The sequence below is a fragment of the Rana temporaria genome, chromosome 2 (genome assembly GCF_905171775.1).
Source record: "Rana temporaria chromosome 2, aRanTem1.1, whole genome shotgun sequence".
Lineage (NCBI taxonomy): Eukaryota > Metazoa > Chordata > Amphibia > Anura > Ranidae > Rana > Rana temporaria.
In genome coordinates, this window is record NC_053490.1 from 25,131,280 (window position 1) to 25,157,171 (window position 25,892).

General features: G+C 44.1%; 1 protein-coding gene across 1 annotated transcript in view; it reads right to left on the reverse strand.

The window, feature by feature from the left end:
• The window catches only part of LOC120928902 (prolylcarboxypeptidase), a 91,119-nt gene that overhangs the window by 23,160 nt on the left and 42,067 nt on the right, over nucleotides 1–25,892 (reverse strand). Inside the window, exons 3-7 of the mRNA XM_040339968.1 lie at nucleotides 25,469–25,570; nucleotides 23,703–23,881; nucleotides 6,200–6,357; nucleotides 5,927–6,099; nucleotides 2,770–2,934 (exon numbers count right to left, since the gene is read on the reverse strand). Coding sequence (XP_040195902.1) covers nucleotides 2,770–2,934; nucleotides 5,927–6,099; nucleotides 6,200–6,357; nucleotides 23,703–23,881; nucleotides 25,469–25,570 — 777 coding nt within the window. The remainder of the gene's footprint in view (nucleotides 1–2,769; nucleotides 2,935–5,926; nucleotides 6,100–6,199; nucleotides 6,358–23,702; nucleotides 23,882–25,468; nucleotides 25,571–25,892) is intronic.

Below are 25,892 nucleotides of genomic sequence, written 5' to 3' on the forward strand. Positions count from 1 at the left end.
ACTGAAAGGTACATATATGAAGATAATTACATACTCCTATTAAATAAAATAAGATCAGAGTTAAAAGGTTACAGCATAAGTAGAGTGTCCTGGTTAGGAAGGGTAAATACAATAAAGATGATGATATTACCTAAAGCCCTTTCCAAACCCTCCCGATAGGAGTCCCAGAAGCTTTTTTTAGAATGTTAGGAAGGATAATAGGGGGATTCATTTCGAGGGGTAGGAAATCCCGTATAGCAGTAGAAACCCTGAACAGACCCAGACAGGAAGGAGGACTCCTACTGCCAAACTTTAAACTGTATTATGAGGCCTCGGTACTGAGGAGGATGACGGATTGGTTCCTGAATGAGGGAAGGGAGAAAAAGAAATGGGTAGAAGTAGAAGAAAGTTTAAGTGCTAATAAACTAGGAGGTAGAATATGGGTACCGAAAAAGTATAGGGGACTGCCCCAAGATGTCCCAACAATTACAAAAGAAACATATACAATTTATGATAAAATATGTAAAAGGGAAGACTGGCCATACAATAGTCCATTGATGCCTCTTACGGGTACAGACTTCTTTAAACCAGGTAGAGAAGGAGGTTTATATCAGAGGTGGGGAACTTCGGAAACATTAAAACTTGGGGACTTGATGAAAGGCGAAGGTCTGTGCTCCTTTCTTGAACTACGAGAAAGATATGGAGTATTCCCAGGAGACACTTGGAGATACAGGCAAATTAAGCATTTTATAAACACTTTGCCGAAACCATTACGAGCCCCAAATGACTTAAACCAATGGGAAAAATGTACCCTCCGGGGAGGAATAGGAAAGCAGGGACTCTCTAATATTTATAAGATCCTGACACCTAACGACAAGCTGGAGGCACTAAAGGTAGTTGAAAATTGGGAGGTAGAATTGAACCAAACAATTTGTATAAAAAAAAAAAAAAAAAAAAGGAAGATACTTGAATATGTTCACTCCACGTCAATGGACGCTAAGGTTAAGGAAATTAATTATAAGCTTCTCTGTAAGTGGTATTTTGTTCCAACGAAAATGCACAAGATAGATAGAGAGACATCACCCCTATGCTGGAGGGAGTGTGGGATGGAAGGATCACACGCCCACATATGGTGGCAATGCCCCCTGATCCAGGAATATTGGAGGGAGGTATTGGCACAGATAAAGGAGATCAGTGGATATGAGGTGAACCAAGATCCCTGGGAATGTCTATTCCATAACTCGGAAATGACCAGGAAAGAATATAGAGGGTCTATGGTCCCGCATCTATTAAACGGAGCCAAGATACTTATTCCTAGGAACTGGAAGAAAAAGGAGGCACCCACTATAGAGGAATGGTTCCGTGAAATAGATAGAATTAGAAGGATGGAGGAGCTGTGGGCGTTCCATGCCAACTCCAGGAGGGGACAGGAGGGGGTGTGGGAGGGATGGAGGAGGTTCAGGGAGGGGGGAGGGGGGGGAGAGAGTAGGTGTGGTGGATGTAGATGTGGCAGATCTCCCCTAACTATCCCCCCACCCCCCCATCTCTTTACCTCCCTTTTTCTCCTTTTTTTTTTTTTTTTTTTTTGTTATACATTTTTTTTTTTGGGGTGGTGGGTAAGGGGTAGGAGGTGCCCTTCTAGTGTTTAGAGGGCTAAGTACACATATATATATATACTTGGCTGCTTCTCTGATTAATGTTCTCCTTGCCCGACCTGTCAGTTTAGGTGGACGGCCATGTTTTGGTAGGTTTGCAGTTGTGTCAAATGTTTTTTTTTTTATTATTATACAACCCAACCCTGCTTTAAACTTCTCCACAACTTTACCCCTGACTTTTCTGCTGTGTTTCTTGGCCTTCATGATGCCGTGATCGGAATTTCCGACAACAAAACCTTGGATTTTTTTTTGACGGATGTTGGCTCAAACTTGTCTTGCATACACACGGTCGCACAAACGTTACTCAGAAATTCCGATCGCCAAGAACGTGGTGACGTACAACACTACCACGAGCCTAGAAAAATGAAGTTCAATGATTCTGAGCATGCGTAGGATTTTTGTGCGTCGGAATTGGATACAAAGGAGTGTAAAAAAGTAAGAGCGCTCCTATGACCCATAAGAGCTTTGGCCATACTGGAAAGCCTATCATCGTTTTCCAGCTTGGTCTTTGAAACAAGACTTTGCATAGTTCAAAAGAAAAAAAAAACGAAAAAAAAAAAAAATTACTAAATTGCAGTAAGCTTGATGCCGCGTACAAATGATGAACAAAGCGCGGTGACGTACAACACGTACGACAGCACTCTAAAGGGGAAGTTATATTCGCCTTTGGGCTGCTTTAGCCGATTCCTTGTTAGTAAAAGACGATTTGCGCTTTTTTGTCTGTTACAGCGCGATGAATGTGCTTACTCCATTATGAATGGTAGTTTTACCAGAACGAGCGCTCCCGTCTTATAACTTGCTTCTGGGGATGCGCGGGTTTAAAACGTTGTTTTTGCCCACACACGATCATTTTTAACAACACGAAAAACTACATTTTAAAAAACTACGTGAAAAAAATGCAGCATGTTCGAATTTTTTTTTTGTCGTTTTTCAGAAGCCGAAAAATGATGTGAAGCCCACACACACGATAATTTTAAATGACGTTTTTAAAAACTTCATTTTTTTTCCCATGCTGAAAAGACCGTGTGTACAGGGCATTAGACTTCTATTTCGGTTTTTAATGTAAGGCAAAAAATAAAAAAGTTTAGACTTTAGCATTCAGTGACATGTGTTGCAACAAATTCTGTGGCATTACCTGGTAATTCCAGCCAAGATCACTGAGGCTGCCCACAGCGGTCTCAGAGGTGTTGAGGCAAGGCGTCCCCCCGGTGTAATTAAAATACACATTAATTGCCTGAAAAATATTCTGCAGCAGTCCCTTGTCGTCGAGGTTGGGGTTCTTCAAGTGCTTGCAGACTTCCTACAGGAAGAAGAAGAGGTTAGAAGTTTGAAAATATCCAAGGTGCAAAGGGCCAATGATGGTTGGATGTGGTGGCTCAATCCAATCTTTTTATTATAAAGATGGTAGCATAAACACACACACACACACACACACATTGCAAGAGAAGCTATTAGACCCCCACAGGGTAAAAAATAAATAAAAAACAAAAAACTAACTGGTATCCAGTGCTGCTGGAAGAGACCCCTGGGGCATGATTAGTGAAGGTGCCATCTAGAAGACATCGAGATCCTAGCTGGAGCCTTAGCTGGGGGCCATAGTTTTGCAAAGCCTAGCCCTGGACAGTGGTGGACGCTAATCTCCATGCACCCGTCCCAAAATCTCCACGCAGGGTGCCAGACGCATGGATTTCAAATGGGTTGGGACTCTTATTGGCTTCAAAAAAACACTTGTGTGACATTAGCAAATTAATATTCGCGATGGTCTTCCTGCTTCTCCATGTTGTTTACTGGCCCCATCCATGTTTCAGCTTGTGACCAAATGGGGAAGCTCTGTACAGAGCCATTCCTGTCCTTTCATTTTGTGCAGCTGAGGCTGCAGAAATGGAGATTGAGGGCTGTGTCCTCAATCTCTATCTCAATGGTGGAACATTAGAGGTCTGTTTAGATTCCCGATATCTCCACTACTAGGCTCAAAGAAAAGGGCCCAGCCTGGGGGTCAGGGGGGTTGCTTGCATCGGGGCTCTGATGGTTCTAGTCAGAGCTTTTTTCCCCAGAGTCAGCTTGTGGCCAAAGAGTGCTGGGTAAAGAACCCAATATATCTCTGCTCCTCTCAGACCAGCTTGAGGAAGACGTTTTGATAGGGATACTAGTAGGGCTGCAACTAACGATTATTTTCATAATCGATTAGTTAGCCGATAATTGTTTCGATTAATCAGATAATAGCCTTAAAAAAAAAAAAAAAAAAAAATTGGGCCAATTTGTTGTTGGGCAGATTACAAAACACAAATTGCCGCAAAAACACATTACATGCTTTTCTGCAGATTCTCCATTGAAGTATAGCACAGACCAAAAGTTTGGACACCTTCTCATTCAAAGAGTTTTCTTTATTTCCATAACTATGAAAATTGTAGATTCACACTGAAGGCATGAAAACTATGAAGTAACACATGTGGAATTATACATAACAAAAATGTGTGAAACAACGGAAAATATATTTCATATTCTAGGTTCTTCAAAAGTAGCCACCTTTTGCTTTGATTACTGCTTGGCACACTCTTGGCATTCTCTTGATGAGCTTCAAGAGGTAGTCACCTGGCGCAGAACCCCATCACTCCCCTTCCTGGTCAAATAGCCCTTCCCCCGCCTGGAGGTGTGTTTGGGGTCATTGTCCTGTTGAAAAATAAATGATGGTCCAACTAAACGCAAACCAGATGGAATAGCATGCTGCTGCAAGATGCTGTGGTAGCCATGCTGGTTCAGTATGCCTTCAATTTTGAATAAATCCCCAACAGTGTCACCAGCAAAGCACCCCCACACCATCACACCTCCTCCTCCATGCTTCACAGTGGGAACCAGGCATGTAGAGTCCATCCGTTCACCTTTTCTGCGTCGCACAAAGACACAGGGGGTTGGAACCAAAGATCTCAAGTTTGGACTCATCAGACCAAAGCACAGATTTCCACTGGTCTAATGTCCATCCCTTGTGTTCTTTATCCCAAACAAGTCTCTTCTGCTTGTTGCCTTTCTTTAGCAGTGGTTTCCTAGCAGATATTCTACCATGAAGGCCTGATTCACACAGTCTCCTCTTACCAGTTCTAGAGATGTGTCTGCTGCAAAAGGTGGCTACTTTGAAGAACCGAGAATATGAAATATATTTTCAGTTGTTTCACACTTTTTTGTTATGTATAATTCCACATGTGTTAATTCATAGTTTTCATGCCTTCAGTGTCAATCTACAATTTTCATAGTCATGAAAATAAAGAAAACTCTTTGAATGAGAAGGTGTCCAAACTTTTGGTCTGTACTGTGTATTGAACCAAAAAACAAAATAGCACAGTTTTGCGCTTTGCCCTTTCCAAATACGCAGCAGCTGAAAAAAAATCATGGATGTGAACGTGTCCCATAGGAAAACATGTAAATGAACTGTAGTGTGTTTCTGCAAAAAGCACCAAAAAAAAAAAAAACACAGAGGTGTGACCCCGGCCTGAGAGGTTTAGTAACATAATGGGGTTTAAAAAACAAAAAGAAGTACAAAAAGAGCAAATAATCGCTACTGTAAGGGGTTCATTTTTTTTACTGTGGGACAGTGAAAGTAATATTTACAGTAGCGATTTGCTTTTTTGTACTATAAAGGGCTAATTTTAGTTTTTTTAACCCCATTATGTTACTGGCCGATTAATCGATTAATTTCATAATCGATTACCGTATTTATCGGCGTATACCGCACACTTTTTTGCCCTGAATATCAGGCCAAAATCGTGGGTGCGCGATATACGCCGATCCCTGCTTCCCGCGCCGAGTTTGAACCACTGCGCCGGCATATACCGAGCGCAGTACACTCGGGTATAGTCGGGCAGGCTCGGCTACTCTCGCGGTCACGTCCTGGACGTGACCTCGAGAGGAGCCGAGCCTGCCCGACTATACCCGAGTGTACTGCGCTTGGTATATGCCGGCGCAGTGGTTCAAACTCGGAGCGGGAAGCGGGGAGGACTCCGCAGAAGGACGCCGGACCCAACGAGGAGGACACCATTGAAGCCACAGACGGATGCCGGACCCGACGAGGCCGCCGATGGACGCCACGCAAGACACCAAAACTGTAAGTACTAAAATCTTTTTTTTTACAGGAATGCGGGTCCACTTTAGGGGTGCGCGCTATACGCCGGAGCGCGCAATACCCCGATAAATACGGTAGTTGTTTCGGCCCTAGATACCAGCAAAAGCATTTCACCCCAGAGGGATTGGTTTAATGACCGCTTCTTTTAAAAATATAATCAAATTTTTTCATAGATTACCTTAATTGGCCAGGCAGGCAATGGCTCCAGGAAACTGGCGGGGTACGGATACTCCACCATGGCCAGGTTTATCCAAATATCAGACAGCCAGCTTTTCATCATTGCAACATCCTCTTTGCATCTAAAGGGAGAGCACATGTGAAACGCGCTGGACAGCCATCGCATACCATCATCTGTAATAAGGGAAGGAGGAGGAACGCGTTAACAGGTTCTCCAAAGAAAAGGTCATAATCATTACCAACATCTGTACAAAATGATGCCAGACACACTTACCTGTCTCTGCCATGCGGTTTATGGCAGCCCAAGACTTGGATACGCTTTCCGCACACCCGGATCCACTCTTCTTAAAATCATTTGTCACAATTTGGTAATATAGATTACAAGGAACCAAATCCTCAAACTGCCAGATTGGAGCCGAAGCAGCCAGAGCCCTGGAAGTGGAAGGACGCGTTTTGGGTGATTAGATTGAGAGGATAGAAGAAGTTGCCAGCACTCAACTTATTAAAAAGTTACATAGTCAGGCTAAAAAAAAAAAACACACACACACACACACACACACACACACACACACACACACCCCAACCACGCTCTAGCAATGCACCAAACTGAGCATGTGCAGAGTGCCCCCAAAGGCTCTGTATTATCAGGAGATGACAGGATCAAACTGCTCTTTTACACAATGCGGCAGATCAACCCCCTTAGGTTCCACAGTGAGCATTAGACATGTGCAATTTGTTTTGTTTTGAATTCTTTTTTTTTTACGAAAATTCGGAAATTAATTACGAATTTTCGTGATTACAAATTTAGAATTTACGAATTTTCGTATTTCCGTTTTTTTTCTTTAATTTCTAAATTTTCGTATTTACGAATTTCGGATTTTAGAATTTTTCAAGTTTAAGTTTTCCAAACTTTGAAAATTTGAAATTTCGAAAATTGAAAAATGTTTCAAATTTAGAAATTTTTAAATTTCCGAATTTTGAATTTTCGTATTTACGAATTTCGAAAAGGAAAAATTCGAAAATTGAAAATCGAATTTTTCCATTTTCGAAATTTCATAAATACGAAAAATTTTAAATTTCAAAATTTGAAACAATTTTCAATTTTCGAACTTCTCAAATTTCGGAAAATTAAAAAAATTCCAAATTTGAAAAATTCCAAAATTCGAAACTTGAAAAATTCGAATTTTAGAATTTTTCAAAATTGAAAAAAAAGTTTCAGATTTCGACTTTTCGTATTTCCGAATTTTCGTACTTCCGAATTTCGAAATTGAAAATGTTTTCAATTTTCGAATTTGACATTTTCGAAATTTCGTATTTCCGAATATTTTCGTATTTCCGAATTTACGTATTTCGAAAATTTCCCGAATTTACGAAAAAAAAAAAAAAAAACGAATGAAACAAAAAAACGGAAAAAAACAAATGTTTTGAATTTCCCGAATTTACAAAAAAATTTAAAAAATTTAAATAACTTTAAATGAATTTTTTGGCAGTGCACATGTCTAGTGAGCATAACAAGCATGCTTTACTGCATATACAGACCGATTTTACTATTGTGGGTTTAGTAACACTTTAAGGCCCCTTTCACACTGGGGCGGGAGGTGCGGTAGTGGCACAGCACCGCCATTTCTAGCGGCGCTTTACCGGTGGAACTATGGGCAAAAAAAAGGGTCAATACCGCCCGCGATGCGCTTCTGCAGAGGCGCATTGCCGGCAGTATAGCCGCTGTTTCCCATTGCTTTCAATGGCAAGGAGCGGTAAACACCCCACTCCTTCACCGTTCCAAAGATGTGGCTAGCAGGACTTTTGGAGCGGTCCCGCTAGCTCACCGATCCAGTGTGAAAGCCGCCATTTCAGGCGCTATTTTTAGCGCAACAGCGCCTGCAAACCGCCCCAGTGTGAAAGCCGCCATTTCAGGCGCTATTTTTAGCGCAACAGCGCCTGCAAACCGCCCCAGTGTGAAAGGAGTTCCTCCCGTCTACATACTCAGGATAACAGCAAAACACGGCAAAGCCAACTCTCTCTCAGCTTAATGAGACACATTGGGGTTGATTTATGAAAGACAAAATAGGCCGTTTACTTTGCAAACTGAAATTTCACATTCACTCAGGGACAATGTCTCTTGCAAAGAATATCCAATCACGTGTAAGAATAAAAAAAATAATAAATAAAAAGAAGAAGGACACACGCTGCACGATTCTGCCTAAAAATCAGAATCACAATTTTGCTTAGAAGATCAGGATTCTCGCGGCGTAACATCTTTCACATTATTCAAAAAATAAATTGGGCCAACTTAATTGAATAAAAAATAAACCGTAAAGTAATCCCCCCCCCCCCCCCCCCAAAAAAAAAAATTGTGTTTGAAAAGACTGCTGCGCAAATACCATGTGACAAAATATTGCCATTTTATTCTCTAGGGTCTCTGCTAAAAAAAAAAAAAAAAAAAAAATATTAATAATAATAATAATAATAATTTAGAATATTTAATGGTTGGGGGTTATACACAGATACAGATTTTTAACTTGTAAGTGTCAGAAAAAGGTTTAGTCTTTAAGTGGTTAAACTGCCCTCATCTACAGACAGACGTTCATTCCCTTCATCTGATAACGAAATGTTACTTTGTTTATAGTCATCTCCAATGTAGAGAAACTTGGCAGACTGCCTGGATTTTTTATCAGCTGTCATAAGTGAGCAGAGAACTCTAGAAATTGGGGAAATGCTTTAAGATCGGGAGGGGGGGGGGGGTAGAATCACGATTCTTTAACGAGTAATCGTGCAGCTCTAACACACCCACACCACACGCTAGTAAAAGAGCTGCAAGAAGGTAGCGGAGGAGCCCGGCAGAAGAAGAAGAGAGCGGAGAAGTCAGAAGACCCCCGGAGCTGCCCAATAAATGACTTTAAAAACCTGGGTAGGGTTTTTTCTTTCCCTTGACACTTTTTTCCCCCCCAGGTGAATGGGTAGGGGTACGATGTACCCCATTACTCACATAGGGTGGGGGGCCGGGATCCGGGGGCCCCCTTATTAAAGGGAGCTCCTAGATTATGATAAGCCCCCTGCCCGCAGACCCCGACAACCAACAGCCAGGGTTGTTGGGGAGAGGCCCTTGTCCCCATGTTGATAAGGACAAGGTGCTTTGAGGTGGGGGGGGGCCTCAGGGCGCCCCTGCCCCAAAGCACCTACCGCCCCATGTTGAGGGCATGCGGCCTGGTACGGTTCAGGAGGGGGGGCACTTTTACGTACCCACCCCCTTTCCTGACTGGCCCGGCTGCGTGCTCGGATAAGGGTCTGGTATCGATTTTGGGAAGACACCCATGCCGTTTTTTTGGCGTAGGGAGTTCCCCTTGAAATCCATACCAGACCTAAGGGCCTGGTATGCTCTTGGAGGGGAACCCATACCGTTTTTTTTTTTTATTTAAAATTTGGCATGGAGTTCCCCCTCATGATAAGCCACTGGCAAAGTCCCGTCCTGGAGGCGACTTAAAGTTGCGTTGTAAGTCGTGCTGTAGTCCACGCTCAAGTCGTGTCCAAGTTGCCTCACAAAGTCGCGCACAAAGTCGTGTTGCCCCTGTGTGAACCGGTTCTAGGGGCCATTGTGTGCAATTTTATACATGCATGTATAAACATGTAGGTTTTGGTTTTAATTTTTTGCATTTGCAATCACTTTAACATTTTGGTACAAGTCCTCTTGTTTTCCTGCAATATGTAAACTGTTCTAGGCTGTAATTCCCAGATTTATTGTTCTACATTTTAAAATCAGCAGAACAAGTCTGCTCTTTTTTTTTTTTTTTTTTTGAAACGACGGGAAACAAAACCTCCAGTAGTTTTTATTTTTTCCAAAATAATGAATATTATATACATGACAGCTTGTAGCCTGGCTTCCTTCCCAAGTGACCCATCCTGAAAGCTACAGAAAAACCAAAAGCACAGCTCATTTTAAAGACATGCAACTCCAGCAGGATACAGATGTATTTGTAAAGGCAGGACTGCTGAAAGAACAGCATTGTCGCAAAAGTTTTTTTTTTTTTTTTTACCCTACGAATTAAGAAAAAAAAAAGAAGGAGAAGATGCTCATAATACTCTTATTTGGGTACGAAACATTTTTATTTTTTATCTAAAATTAAATAAATAGCTTAGGGTAAATCTAAAATCAGTTTCATAGCCAAAATAAGAGTATTTTTTTTTTCTTTTTTCTTTTTTTTTTAAATACAACTTTCCATCTAAAATGCTTTTTTCAATGCAAATTTAACGTGGGGATGAAATGCTTCTCCAGCAAGTTTTCATTGCATGAGGCTTTATTGAGCTACACTGTTGACGATGGGTCTGTTAACAGCTTGCCGACCGCTGCACTCACTTTAAAGCGGAGGTTCACCCTCAAAATTAACTTTTTCGCTAACCTAACAACTTTTTTAATGTGTACACTTCCCTGTATTCAGCCGCACTTCCGGGTCTTCTCCCTTGCTGGGAGTGGGCGTGTCGCTCCTCCCCCCCCCCCCCCCCGACGGGGAGCTCTGCGCAATGTCTCCTGGGAGTGAGTGTTGATCCTCCCAGGAGACGATTGACGTGCGGGTAAAGCGCGTCATTGCCTTCCGAAAATATCCGACGGGGACTTGGCTCTTTACGGCGCTATACGGCGCCTGGCGTGTAGAGCTGACTGCGCAGACGCCGTAAAGTGCCGAGTCCCCCTCGGATATTTTCGGAAGGCGATGACGCGCTTTACCCGAATGTCAATCATCTAAGGAACGCCTACTCCCCGGGGGAGCGAGAACCCGGAAGCCCCGTGAAAATACCATAAGACCGTAACTACAGCGGTACAAAAAAAAAAAATCCAGCATATTGTAGATGTCAGCAGTATGCTGGATGTAACGTTCTATTTTTGTTTTAGGGTGAACCCCCGCTTTAAGAACCCCCACAAAGAAATCTTCAAAGCCAAGAAAAACTATTTTTCCGAGGCTATCAACAGCGCCCTTAATCGCCCACGCGAACTCTTCAAGCTGGTCACTCAGACCATGAATCCAGGATGTCTTGAAGCCCCCAATTCGGACTCACAAGAATTTTGCAGTGAATCGTCGGATTACTTCATTAAATCGAGGGGATCCAACAAAGCATTCAGCAAAATAATTCCCCCTCAACCCTCCCCGTAATGATTTACACAATACCTGCAGTAATTCACCACAACCAGGTAAGTTCACGCTGGAACCCATCTCTATCCATGCCACAAAAAATATCATCGGTACTCTGCGTAACAGCACCGCGCTGAATGATATCATCCCCACTAAACTGCTGAAGGAATGCGCCGACATCCTGGCACCTCCTATCACGCAGCTTATCAACCAATCCTTCAGGGAAGGCATAGTGCCCTCCCAGTTGAAGGAGGGTATAATTCGACCCATCTTGAAGAAACCCAACCTGGACCCCAAGGACCCACTCCACCATCGTCCAATAACAGGCCTAAATGTACTCTCAAAGGTAATGGAGAAAGTAGTGGTACAACAGCTGCAACAGCATCTAGATACCCACAACCTACTTGATCCATTTCAATCGGGATTCCGGCCTGGACACGGGACAGAAACCGCATTGCTCAAAATATGGGACGACGCTCTTGAGGCCGCAGACGAAGGAGCATCTTGTCTTCTGGTTCTGTTGGACCTGAGCGCAGCCTTCGACACAGTAGACCACAAGCTTTTATTGACTCGGCTAGCTGAAGTAGCCAGAGTCGCAGAAGGCGATTTATCTTGGTTCTCCTCTTAATAGTGAAGTTAGGACCTTTCACTTCTGAGAAACGCACATTATCGTGCAGAGTCCCTCAAGGATCCCCCCTGTCGCCGGTGTTATTCAACATCTATCTTCGCCCTCTTTTTGAGATTATTAGCAGTCAAAAACTGCTCTACCACTCATATGCAGACGACACGCAACTATATTTCCGCTTTTGCAATAAAAAGGATCATCACCTCAATCTAGAGACATGCCTCTCTTTGATAGAGGACTGGATGACAAAGAGTTATCTTAAACTCAACGGAGCGAAAACAGAACTTCTCCTGTTTCACGCCAAACGTGTGAATCAACCTGCAACAACTTGGACCCCCCCCCCCCACCCATTCTGGGCAAAATCATCACCCCTAGCGCCAAAGTCAAAAGTCTTGGGGTCATCTTTGACTCCTACATGACAATGGATGCACAAATAGGGTCAGTAGTCAGCAGATCTCACCATCTGCTGCGCCTAATACGCAGACTTACTCCTTTTATTCCCAAGGAAGACATAGCGGTCATGGTGGGAGCTATTGTAAACTCAAGATTGGACTATGCAAATGACTCGGACTCCCAAAGTACCAAATCGCTCGTCTACAAGTCGTTCAAAATACGGCCGCCAGACTAGTGACTGGGAAAAAACCCTGGGAATCAATCTCACCTTCACTGAGATCCCTTCATTGGTTACCAGTAAAAGACAGAATCACTTTTAAAGCACTCTGCCTAACGCATAGATGTATCCATGGGAATGCTCCCCAATATCTATGCGAAAAAAGAAAAGCTCATAATCCCAATCGCGTTCTGCGTTCCACCAATCAAAATCTCCTCCAGATACCGAAAGCCAGATACAAGTCCAAAGGAGAAAGGAGATTCGCGGTCCAAGGGTGTGCTGCCCCAATAGGGGCATAGAATATGAGATGCATAGCCTCAGTTAATATTAGCATTGTTATATAGATTAGAGTCTATATAGTGTGGTTTGCCTACTATTTTCTCATAGCTAAATCTATGTGTTATCCTATGCTGCCATCTAATGGCCTTTGTTGCAATGCACATGTTTATGTGATTCTTTGAGTTACCACATATTTTCACTGTATGTATGCCCCTCCCTGCTTCCTGTGTGGAGTACTTCCTGTGTCATCTCTTCAGCCAGCAAGCCACATGTAGAAGGACACTCATGTACTCTGCCCAAGGTAGGAAAGGCATCATCTTTTGACCGCACAATACTATCACCATTCATCTGCTGTTCCTGTTATCTGCTGTAACCTCTGAAGTTTAAAGAATAAACACCTCTTTTGAATGAATCGGTATTGACGAGTTCAGCTGTCTGACAAGGATTGTCCGCAGTGAGTATATCTGCTTATACAGGCCAGGCATAGAGGTCTCAGCAAGGGATATATCGCTATCACAACAATCGGAGTCAGAACAGTCAAAAGATGCATAGAATTCTTACAGCATGCTGTGTATATGTGTGTGCCTAATCTGCAATCAAGCTCAGTGCCAGCCGCCATCTTGTGAAAGCACATGGTCGCACAAGCTTAATGCGCTTCATGTGAATGTTGAAAGCTGTTTCTCTAATTGAACTGTGTTACCCCACCTGTCTAAGCTGCTGTTCGTCTTCTTAAAGAGACAGTACCATTTTTTACAAAACCGTGAGAAATGTCTAGACAAGGCTCTGAACACTCTTTTACGGCTGAACCAACGCAGATTCATCATGCCTCTGAACCCGCAGACGTACAGGGAGCAGACTCTGCAGATATTGCTGAACAGAGTGTAAGACCCAAGCGTACAATAAAACCAATACAGAAACTCAGAGAAAACTATGAATACACTAGAGATAAGTTCTCCAGCAAGCTATCGGACTTCTGGGACAGAACTTCACACTGCATGTCAGTTTTGCCACACTTTAATGATCAACCGGCTGAACTAGGAGATTCTATAGTTCGCCTATCTGCTGCGTATGAACATTACCAACGGCTGTCTGCAAAATACACTGCTTTCTTGCAAGACTGTAATATAGAGGACTCTTCAGCAGAACTGACCAAGACTGATGCACCGAACCAACAAAGGGATCTCTTAGTGAAAAATGCTCAGTGTAAGGCAGAACTCCGCATTGCTCAACTGCAAGAGACCAGATCTCACAGATCAACATCAACCAAGCACACTGCACGTTCTTCTAGATCCTCTCGCTCCAGAAGTTCAACATTAAGCGACAAGCTAATAGAGGCCCGCGCTGATGCTGAATCCAAAAAAGCGCAAAGCTCCCTTGCTAAGAAAGAAGCAGAGATGAAGGCCCAAAGCAAAGCTCTTGAAGCAGAGATGGAAGCCCAAAGCAAAGCTCTTGAAGCAGAGATGGAAGCCCAAAGCAAAACTCGCCAAGCAGAAATGGAATCCCAAATAAAGATTCTGCAAATAGAGAAAGAGGAAGCAGGTGCGCTAGCAAGGCTGAAAGTCCTTGAACAAGCAATGGGTCAAAGTACTAATTCAGACTGTCTTATCCCAGCAGAACTGGAAGATCCAATTGATCGCACCAGTGATTATGTGCTAAAGCATAATGTTTACAAAAGATACAGAGTCATCTCCTGTACCTCCTACTAACAACACTGTTCTGACTCTCAACTCAGGGACCTCCCAGCTCAAAATGCCTGAGTCTCCTCAAGTCCACAACGCCAGAGCATCTACGCAGCAAACCACATCAACTCCTGCCATCAACAAGGTGACTTCCAGCGACAAGCCGCAGCTCCAGCCACAGCCAGCAGAAGCCTTAAAGACTACACCAGTTAAGCGCTCATGCAACATCATTTCATCCTGGTAAACCTCACCCTTCTTCACCAGAGAACTTTCACACCCAAGGGGTTCCACAGATTACTTTGGCACCAAAGAGTGAGAGATCAGACTTGAATGACTTAGCCAGCTATATGGCACGCCGTGAGCTCATTATCAACAGCCTCTCAAGGTTTGATGACTGTCCAGAGAGCTACAGGGCCTGGAGATCAACCTTCAAGGCTGCTATTGCTAATTTCAACCTTAATAGCAAGGACGAACTTGATTTGCTCATAAGGTGGCTGGGGCCAGAATCTGCAAATCGTGTTAAAAGACTGAGAACAGTACATGTTGACCACCCAGATGCAGGTCTTGTTGCCACATGGGCAAGACTTGAGCAAGCCTATGGTGGCTCAGAAGCCATAGAAAGCGCTCTATTCAAGAGACTGCAAAACTTCCCAAAAATAGGGAACAAAGACTATCGCAAGCTCCAAGATCTAAGTGACCTCCTCATGGAGTTAGAGTTGGCAAAGACAGACCCACGTCTACCTGGTCTAAGCTTCCTGGACACTGCTCATGGTGTCAATCCAGTGGTGTCTAAACTGCCATACGGCCTGCAGGAGAGATGGGCGCAGCAGGGCTCAAGGTACAAAAGAGACTATAACGTATCCTTTCCTCCATTCTCATATTTTTGCAGGTTCATCAGTGAACAAGCCTGGATGAGAAATGATTTCAGCTTCAGTGAACCCAACTTGCCTGCTTCATCACCATCTCCAAGGTATGACAACACAGCAGCTAAACACAGAGACTTTCATAGAGCAATATCTGTTAAAAGGACAGACATCTCACCACCCGTATCCTCTCATGCATACCAGAGTGATTCGGGTGATAAAGATCCTAATCGTCAGTGCCCTATTCACAAGAAGCCTCACCCTCTTAAGAAATGCCGAGAGCTGAGAGCAAAGACTTTACAAGAGCGCAGGGAGATTCTCCAGAAACTTGGAGTATGTTACAGGTGCTGTGCTTCTTATAGTCATTTTGCCAAGGACTGTAAAGTTGTCATCAAGTGCACAGAATGCAGCAGCGAAAGACATGTGACAGCTATGCATCCTACTCCACTTACAGACAGCCCACAGCAGCTACCTACCTCCACCCCTCTCTCAAATCATGGCGGGGAGCAACGAAGCCACGCTCTAGCCCAGGAGAATGTTTCTTCTTCATGCACAGAAGTCTGTGGAGAAGGTTTAGATCACAAGTGCTGTGCCAAGATATGCCTTGTTAAGGTATACCCAGAGGGTCAACCTGAAAAAGCTGCCAGGATGTATGCCATAATAGATGAACAGAGCAACAGATCCCTGGTCAAGCCTAAATTCTTTGAGATCTTTGGCATTGAGGGTCATGCCACACCGTATACTCTCAGAACCTGTTCTGGTCGCGTAGAGACTTTCGGCAGAAGGGTCGATGGGTTCATGGTGTCTCATATCGAAGGGAAAGAGGGCATACTCCTACCAACATTAGTCGAGTGTGACCAGATACCAGACGAAAGAGAAGAGATTCCTACTCCAGAGGTTGCATATCACCATCCTCACTTAAGGCACCTTGCTGATGAGATTCCCGCAATGGACATGAATGCTGAAATCTTAGTCTTGCTAGGAAGAGACATTCTTAGAGTACATAAGGTACGTGAGCAGTGTGATGGACCTGAGGATGCCCCTTATGCACAAAGACTTGATCTAGGCTGGGTAATAGTGGGCGATGTATGCCTGGATAGAATGTGTACGTCATCTGAGATCCACTCCTTCAAAACTTACATGTTAGGAAATGGACGTGCATCCCACTTCAAAGAGTGCCCTCACCATCATGAAATAAAGGAGAAGCCTCTTGACATCATCCAAGTACCTGATGTCACTCCTATCTTTTGTGATGACAACCTAGGTACCACAGTGTTTTGTACCACAAGTGACGACAACAAAATAGCCTTGTCAGTTGAAGACAGAGATTTCATCAAAATAATGGACAAAGAGTTCTTCAAGGATGAGTCTAACAGCTGGGTTGCACCATTGCCTCTTCGTGCTGCAAAGGTCAAACTGCCAAACAATCGGGAACAGGCTTTATCCAGATTCAACTCACTTCAACGAACATTAAAGAACAGGCCTGAAATGAAGGACCATTTCATTACCATTATGAAGAGGATCTTTGACAATGAGCATGCTGAGCCAGCTCCACCTCTTCAAATACACGATGAGTGCTGGTACCTACCCTTCTTCGGAGTGTACCATCCACGTAAGCCAAAACAAATTAGGGTAGTGTTCGACTCCAGTGCCAAACATCAGGGCGTATCCCTGAACGATATTCTTCTCACTGGTCCTAACCTTACCAACAACCTTGTAGGTGTACTCATGAGGTTCAGAAGAGAGCCAGTTGCCATAACTGCGGACATTGAACAAATGTTTCATTGCTTTATTGTACGAGAAGACCATAGGAACTTCCTAAGGTTTCTGTGGCACCGTGACAACAACATGAACAATGAGATGATTGAATACCGCATGAAGGTTCATGTTTTCGGAAATAACCCCTCACCTGCCGTCGCAACATACGGTTTACGAAGGACTGCTCTTGACGGAGAACAGGAGTATGGTGCAGATGCTCGACATTTCGTCGAGAGAGATTTCTATGTGGACGATGGACTTAAATCTTTACCTACAGCGGAAGAAGCCATAGACCTGCTCCAAAGGACACAAGTTATGCTTTCTGAGGCTAACCTCAGACTACACAAGATTGCCTCAAACAGTGTTGCTGTTATGAAAGCCTTTCAACCTGGCGATCATGCCACAGGGTTTAAAGACTTAAATCTGGGGATGGACATGCCACCTGTGCAGAGAAGTCTGGGCCTACGGTGGGACTTATTAAAGGACAGCTTCGACTTTCAAGTCAGCTCTGCAGACAAACCATTTACCAGGCGTGGAGTTCTGTCAGTGGTGAACAGCCTATACGATCCAATGGGATTTGTGGCTCCCATCACCATACAAGGTAAATCCATACTTAGACAGCTCTCAGAGACTATCAAAGATTGGGATGCCCCACTACCAATAGACAAACTTTCAAGGTGGGAGTCCTGGAAACAGTCGTTACATGCCTTAGATGGAATCCTTATACCACGCTGCTACACTCCGACTTCCCTTGCCACCAGTCGGAGGAAAGAGCTGCACATCTTCTCAGATGCATCTACTGAGGCCATAGCAGCTGTTGCCTACCTCAAGGTAAGGGATTCAGCTAATCTAACCCATGTAGGGTTTCTGTTTGGGAAGGCTAAGTTAGCACCCAAACCTGAACACACAATTCCTAGGCTTGAACTTTGTGGGACTGTGCTAGCTGTAGAGATTGCAGATTTCATACTGCGTGAGCTAGACATTCAGATAGATGACATCAAATTCTACACAGACAGCAAGGTTGTTCTGGGCTACATATACAACAAGACTAAACGTTTCTATGTCTATGTCAGCAACCGTGTAGAAAGAATAAGAAAATCATCTAAACCTGAACAATGGCATTATGTTCCATCTGAAATTAATCCTGCAGATCATGGCACCAGGCCAGTGTCTGCGAGTGCCTTCGTAAATTCTTCTTGGTTAACAGGTCCTGAATTCTTGTTGGCTGATCCAGAAGAAACCACGGCTGACGTCTTTAGTCTTCTAGAACCCGACAAAGATCCAGAGGTTCGTCCTGAAGTTAAAACCCTTGTCACCAGAACTGAACAAAGATGTGCCTTGGGCTGTCAACGCTTTGAACGTTTCTCCAAGTGGACAAGGCTGGTACGCACCACCGCAAGGTTAGTTCATATTGCACACTGCTTTCACACGAAGCTCACAGATGCTCACTGTCAAGGTTGGCACATGTGCCAAAAGCTTCTTTCTGCAAAAGACATTGCTGAAGCTGAACTGATCATAATACGCAGTGTACAACAGGATGTCTTTGGCTCAGAAATCAGACGTATCCGTGACAAGGGGGACATTCCAAAAAACAGTCCAATTGCTAACCTGAACCCATTCATTGACAATGATGGCACGTTAAGGGTTGGCGGACGCCTAAACAAGGCTAAGTTCAGTGAGCAAGAACAGAATCCTCTCATTATACCTGCTCGCCATCACATCACCACTTTGCTCATACGGCACTACCATGAAAGGGTGAAACACCAAGGTAGACACTTCACAGAGGGAGCCATAAGAGTTGCAGGCCTTTGGATTATAGGAGCAAAAAGACAGATTACAGCTACACTGCACAGCTGTGTTCAGTGCCGCAAACTAAGAGGGAAACATCAGCAACAGCAAATGTCAGATTTGCCAGCTGACAGGTTAAGTACTGACCCACCCTTTACTCACGTTGGTCTGGATGTCTTCGGACCATGGATGGTAACAGCCCGCAGAACACGAGGTGGCCAAGCCAATAGTAAGCGATGGGCAGTGCTGTTCACCTGCATGAGTGTACGTGCAGTACACATTGAAGAAATAGAATCTATGGATGCCTCAAGTTTCATCAATGCTCTAAGACGGTTCCTTGCCATCAGAGGACCAGTCAAGACACTAAGATCCGACTGTGGAACTAATTTCGTTGGAGCTTGTCGAGAGTTACAGCTCAACTCTAGGCCAATACAAGACCTTTTAGCTGAAAGAGGCTGCACATGGACTTTCAATCCTCCTCATTCTTCCCACATGGGTGGTTCATGGGAGAGAATGATAGGAATCACGCGAAAAATACTGGACTCTATGCTCATGGACTTGAATTCCACAAGACTTACCCACGAGATTCTAACCACCTTCCTGGCAGAAGCATCTGCCATAATCAATTCAAGACCACTTGTTCCAGTGTCTACAGATCCAGAGACCCCAACTATCCTTACTCCAGCCACTCTTCTTACCCAAAAGCTTGGGACTGTTCCCGTGCCACCTGGAGACTTTAAATCAGGAAATCTGTGCTACGATCAGTGGAAGCGAATACAACACCTTGCCAACTGCTTCTGGAATCGTTGGAAGATGGAGTATCTTTCTACTCTGCAAGGACGCAGGAAATGGCAGCGCCCGAACCTTAACATCCAAGTTGGAGATCTCGTTCTGCTTAAGGATCAGCAAGCTGAAAGAGTCGAGTGGCCTATGGGTCTTATTGTAAAGAGCGTTCCTAGTGATGACGGTAAGGTACGTAAGGTGGAGGTGAAAGTTTCAAGACAAGGGACTGTAAAGACTTTCATCAGACCTATCACGGAACTCATTTTGCTCTTGCCGTTTGGAGACTGAACTTACTTGGGTATGCTGTTGGATCCTACCTGCGACTTCGAGAAGGAAGTATCTGGAACTTTAGTTGTCACAACTTGAAGCCTTATATTATAGTTGTTGTATTATATGCATGTTCTCCATTATGCCTTTCAGGTTTTCAAGACATCAAGCAAATTGCGCTGTTGTTTATTTGCATAACTACCGTTGTATTATGTAAATAGTGGCATTATCATGCCAGACGGGGAGTGTGCTGCCCCAATAGGGGCATAGAATATGAGATGCATAGCCTCAGTTAATATTAGCATTGTTATATAGATTAGAGTCTATATAGTGTGGTTTGCCTACTATTTTCTCATAGCTAAATCTATGTGTTATCCTATGCTGCCATCTAATGGCCTTTGTTGCAATGCACATGTTTATGTGATTCTTTGAGTTACCACATATTTTCACTGTATGTATGCCCCTCCCTGCTTCCTGTGTGGAGTACTTCCTGTGTCATCTCTTCAGCCAGCAAGCCACATGTAGAAGGACACTCATGTACTCTGCCCAAGGTAGGAAAGGCATCATCTTTTGACCGCACAATACTATCACCATTCATCTGCTGTTCCTGTTATCTGCTGTAACCTCTGAAGTTTAAAGAATAAACACCTTTTTTGAATGAATCGGTATTGACGAGTTCAGCTGTCTGACAAGGATTGTCCGCAGTGAGTATATCTGCTTATACAGGCCAGGCATAGAGGTCTCAGCAAGGGATATATCGCTATCACAACAATCGGAGTCAGAACAAAGGGCCTAGACTATGGAACGCTTTACCAACCAGCATTCGGTTGGAGGAAAACCACTTGGCATTCAGGAGAAAGATCAAAACTCATCTCTTTTGATACCAAAGGAGACAGGAACAACAAGCGCCCAGAGGCGATTAAGTTCGCATGTGTTGCGCTATACAAGTTTTCATTCATTTAATGTCGACAGAATGGCACAGCTGGGCGTATGTATGTATGTATGTATGTATGTATGTATGTATGTATGTATGACACACACACGTCCCCTTTAGATTTGCGGCCGTGTGGTCGCAAGCTCCGACTCGATGTCTGCCGGTGTCCCGCGATCGGGTCACAGAGCTGAAGAACGGGGAGATGTCAGTGTAAAACACAACATCTTCCTAGTGACAGGACACCGATTGGGTATTCCCTGTCATCGGGAACAGCGTTCAGTGACGTGTCACGGAAAGCCACGCCCCCTAACATTTAGAAGCACTTCCTAGGTCACACTTAAACCCCTTCAGTGGCCCCTACTGGTTTACCTCCTTCATTGCCAGTGTCATTTTTACAGTAATCGGTGCATTTTTATAGCACCGATCGCTGTAAAAATGACAATGGTCCCAAAACGGTGTCAAAAAGTGTCAGCCATAAAAAATACATAAATCGGCCTAAAAAATAAAAAAGGGAAGACGTTTTATTTTTGGGGGATATTATAGCAAAAAAGTTAAAAAATTTGATTTTGTTTTCAAAATTGTCGCTCTATTTTTGTTTATAGCGCAAAAAATAAAAACCCCAGAGGTGATCAAATACCACCAAAAGAAAGCTCTATTTGTGTGAAAAATAAAGGGGATGTCAATTTTGTTTGGGAGCCACGTCGCACAATTGTCAGTTAAACCAACGCAGTGCCGAATCGCAAAAAGTGGCCTGGTCTTTGGCCAGCGAAATGGTCCAGGGCTGAAGTGGTTAAAGTGGAACTTTGACCACAACATAATAAATAAGCAAGGTCTCAGGCCTCCTTTGGTCTTATGAGAACCTCCAGGGCCAGAGATAGCCGACATCCTTCTGTATGTAGTGGGTTGTGAGGCATAGTGGGTGCAAAGATGGTGAAAGTCATTGGGCGCCAGACACTTCTTTGATGTAAAAGAGGTTTTATTTCTCTGTATTTGGGGGGAGAGGGGGTTAGGGCCAGGACACCCTTAGGTAGTTGCAAATTCAATTAGCAGACTGAGACATCAATAGGAGGACAGCTGTGCAGGCCTGCAGCAAGGCACCACATCTGCACGTGCAGGAATGCCGTCTATGGCAACATTCTTTAAAGGGGTTGTAAAGCTTTGCATTTTTGTATCCTATGCATTAAGGTGAAAAAACACCTTCCACACTCCCCCCCCCCCCCGAGCCCCCATTTTAAATTAGCTGAACTCCAAATCTCCATGGGCGCGATCCCGCGTTGTTTTCCCCCAGCTCTTGATTGGATGATTGATAGCAGCGCAGCCCTTGACTCCCGCTGCTGTCAATCAAATCAATGACACGGCATGCCAGGGGATACACTCGGCTGCTATGGCCGCCGACTGTATCACACGGGAGCGTGCCCGCAAGCTAACCCCCTTGGGAGAGCACTTTCCAGAGGGAGGTTAGCTCTTGCGGGGAGGAGCCGAGATAGCCGCAGATGGACCCGAGAAGATGAGGATTGGGGCCACTCTGTGCAAAACGAACTACACAGTGGAGGCAAGTATGGTATGTTTGTTTTTTATATTATATATTTTTAAACCTTCCAGTCTCTCACTAGACCCTCCACCCTCTTACTAGACCCTCCAATTCACTGCCACGGAATCCCTTGAGGTCCTCCAATCTTCACGTGTTATCTTTCTCAATCCTCACCCCCCCCCCACTTCTCTGCTGGGTCCCAAGCTTGGCACTCCAGATACTTCTCAAGTTTCACCCCACTGGCCTAGTTGGTCCCTAGCTTGACACACAAGGCTGCTCTGCAAGTGTCACCTCCGCTGGCTGGCTCAATTCCCACTGAAGTGTCCCGATTCTTCACCGTTCCCATCTGGTGAGAATACTGCTCCAGTACTTGCTTCAGCTACTCACTGTGGTCCCTGGTAATCAGGCGGATGGTCCCTTAGTGGGGACAGCTTCCCCTCTACCTCCAACCACGACAGGTTCTCCGGACGGCAGAACCGCCACTTTTGGTTGGACTGCAAGCCGCAATCCCAACCGTGCGTTGCTCTCTTGGATAGGCCCTCAGACAGCCTAGCAGCCAGATGCCCCTGGAATAGGCCCAAACTGTGGCCTAGCAGCCTGGGAAATACGACGCACATCCACCCAGACAGCCGTCCAGGTGGCACTGAACACAGATCACTCAAATATATAGGCTCTCCAAGCAGGCCAAGGGATTCAAGAAAACCCTTCCCATTGGCAGATATACCCCATATACCCATAACCTGACTTTGCATTGCCCTGCTCATATCTAGTACCACCAAGAACCCGGCCACCTAGTGGTAGAAGAGAAGAGTGAAACCAAGCCAAACTTAAGGAGAAATAAATAAATCTCTAGCAAACAAGGATAACTACTCCTGGCAAGTAAATTTATGAGTAGCAACCCTGCCTAAACTCCAGGGTGCTACAAATAAATATTCTTTAGCAAGGACAAAAAAAAAATAGTGCGTGCTGTAAATTGCAGCATTGTTCCCATTTCCTCTTGCTGGAGGCTGCCAATTTGCTGAAGCCCAGAACCCCTGAGCTGCAGTACATTTTTTAGGCTGTCAGATTTTCCTCTAGTGGTTCAAATGTTCCATTTCACTGTAAAAACTGTCCTGGAAAAAAAAAAAAAAAAAAAGAGCTACTTATCCTACTTTCTCCTTGGCCGGAGCGGCCGAGTGACATAGAAGTCCCGCCTTCTGGACCGACACCTATGATGGAAATCACACTGGTCCAATTCCGGGACATGCAACGTCCATCATAGGAGCCAGAGAGCCAGTCCAGGTGGAGAGACTTATCCGGCATGGTGTCGCGCTAAGTGAAAGATCCCCGGCTCTGTGTAAACCAGCGATCCTCCTCTCCCCATGGCATGCACTGGGCAGGCTGCATCAATGGGCACTGGCAAGGTCAAAACTCAAGATTGACCCAAACCCCTAAATCATTCCTAGTATACAAACAAAGCTTGAAAGAGTGGAGAGCCGAAAAGGACATTACAAAAAACACAAACTTTTTTTTTTTTTTTTTTTTAAGGATCCACACTTACCCCACTATAACGTGCGGATATTTAATTCTCATCCAGGCTGCCAGCATTCCACCATAAGACCCCCCAATGGCAATCACTGGGCTGTGCTCTGCGTCTGCACTCTCTTTAATGAACCTTATAAGAACAGCAAAGTCTGCAAGAGCCTGTTCTGAGGTCAGATAATTCAGATGTATGGGGTCCTGTTAGAAAGAAAGCAGATAGTAAATGCAAGAGATATTTTATCAGAGTCTTTTAGAACATCAGTCATGGCTGGAAATTATTACTAGAAAGCTATTCTGGTGGCTGCATTTTAGGAGTAGACTATGGCCCTCCAGTTCAGGAACTACAATTCCCATCATGCCTTGCCATGTCTGTGAATGTCAGAGTTTTATAATGCCTCGTGGGACGTGTAGTTCCACAACAGCTGGAGGGCCGTAGATCCCTGGTTTAGGGAATAGGTTTTGCCAACAAAGAGACAGACCATTGCTTCAATACCGGTAGTGGTCTTCATCAAGAGTCTATGAGATACTTATCAGTGGTTTCCCCAATCTGGCCAGCAATGACTTTTCCAGAGCGGGTCACCCTTAAAGATATAGGAGACATTTGAGGCTATTTTCACCACCGGCTTTCCCGCGGAAGTGGGCGTTCCTAATCACAGGCTGTGATTGACGTGCTTCCGATCGGCGCATACTGCGCGTCACGAGTTGCAGTTGCAGAAAGAAGCCAAACGTCGGTGCGCAGGTGCCGTATAGAGCCACACCGACGTTCGGCTTGAATGAATGAAAACTTATATAACGCAACACATGTGAACTTAATCGCCTCTGGGCGCTTGTTGTTCCTGTCTCCTTTGGTATCAAAAGAGATGAGTCTTGATCTTTCTCCTGAACGCCAAGTGGTTCTCCTCCAACCGAATGCTGGTTGGTAAAGCGTTCCATAGTCTAGGTCCTTGGACCGCGAATGTCCTTTGGACTTGTAGTTGGCTTTCGGCATCTGGAGGCTTCTTTCCGCAACTCGTGACGCGCAGAATGCGCCGGTCGGAAGCAGGTCAATCACAGCCTGCGATTAGAAACGCCCACTCCCGCGGGGAAGCCGGGGGTGAAAATAGCCCTAAAAAAATGGTATGTACACCAAAAAAAAAAAAACACACAGCATACTGTCGGTCTCATAGGTCGGCTCCATGCAATGTTAGAATTTTTTTTTTTAGGGTGAACCCCCACTTTAAGACTAATGCCATATGTAAAGTCATGCATGTCAATAGCACACCTCCATTCTACAGAACAGTCAAATCATGAAAAAGTTGCCATGAAGCAATTGCAACATTTCTATAGTTAGCAAGGTTCCATCATCAAGGCAAAAGATGGCAACATACCAAATGAAATGTTTAAATACACACAATGCAAGACAGACAATGGAAAGTGGACCCATCATCAAGTACCCATATAAGCATTCGGGATTACAGGTTGGGCTGATCCACATCAGATCAGAATTCAAAATTCAGAAAGCATTAGCTAACCAAAAGGATACTTTACAAGGTATCCGCCACCTTTGTATAACAGGAGGTAGCCATTGCCCATGTTAAAACAATATTGGCCAGATTATAAATAGTAGGGTATAAAGTTCACACCTAGAGAACTCATATCTTTAGAAAGATGTATCCTCATTGCTATAGCCAACAGCACCACCAACTCTAGTTTTAATAATAGCTGCAGTCCCTAAAACACAAAAAAAAAAAAAAAAAAAAAAAAAACCACACACACACACCACAACACACCTAAAAGAACACTTACATTATAGGACAGGTTTCCATAAGGCATCGATTCGCCATAGTAGCGGTGTTCAGCAAATACCAGCATGGCACCAAACTCCTCCGCTATGTCCCACATGAAGCCCTAGAGAAAAATATTATTATTATTATTATTATTATTATTATGTCCTATTATAATGTTTATTATGTCCTATTATAATGTTTAAAATTACCCAAACAGCAAAGCTCCCAACTGTCCCCGATTTCGAGGGACTGTCCCCGATTTTGAGCAATGTCCCGCATTCCTCCTCATTTCGGTCTGATCGATATAGTTGTGTATAAAATGTACTTTGTATCTATCAAAAAGTGTTTTCCAGCGCTAAACCTTTCATCCAATTTCTAAATTGCTGCATTTGTAAAATACAATATAATGAAAAAAGAAAAAAAAAAAACAAACACACACACAC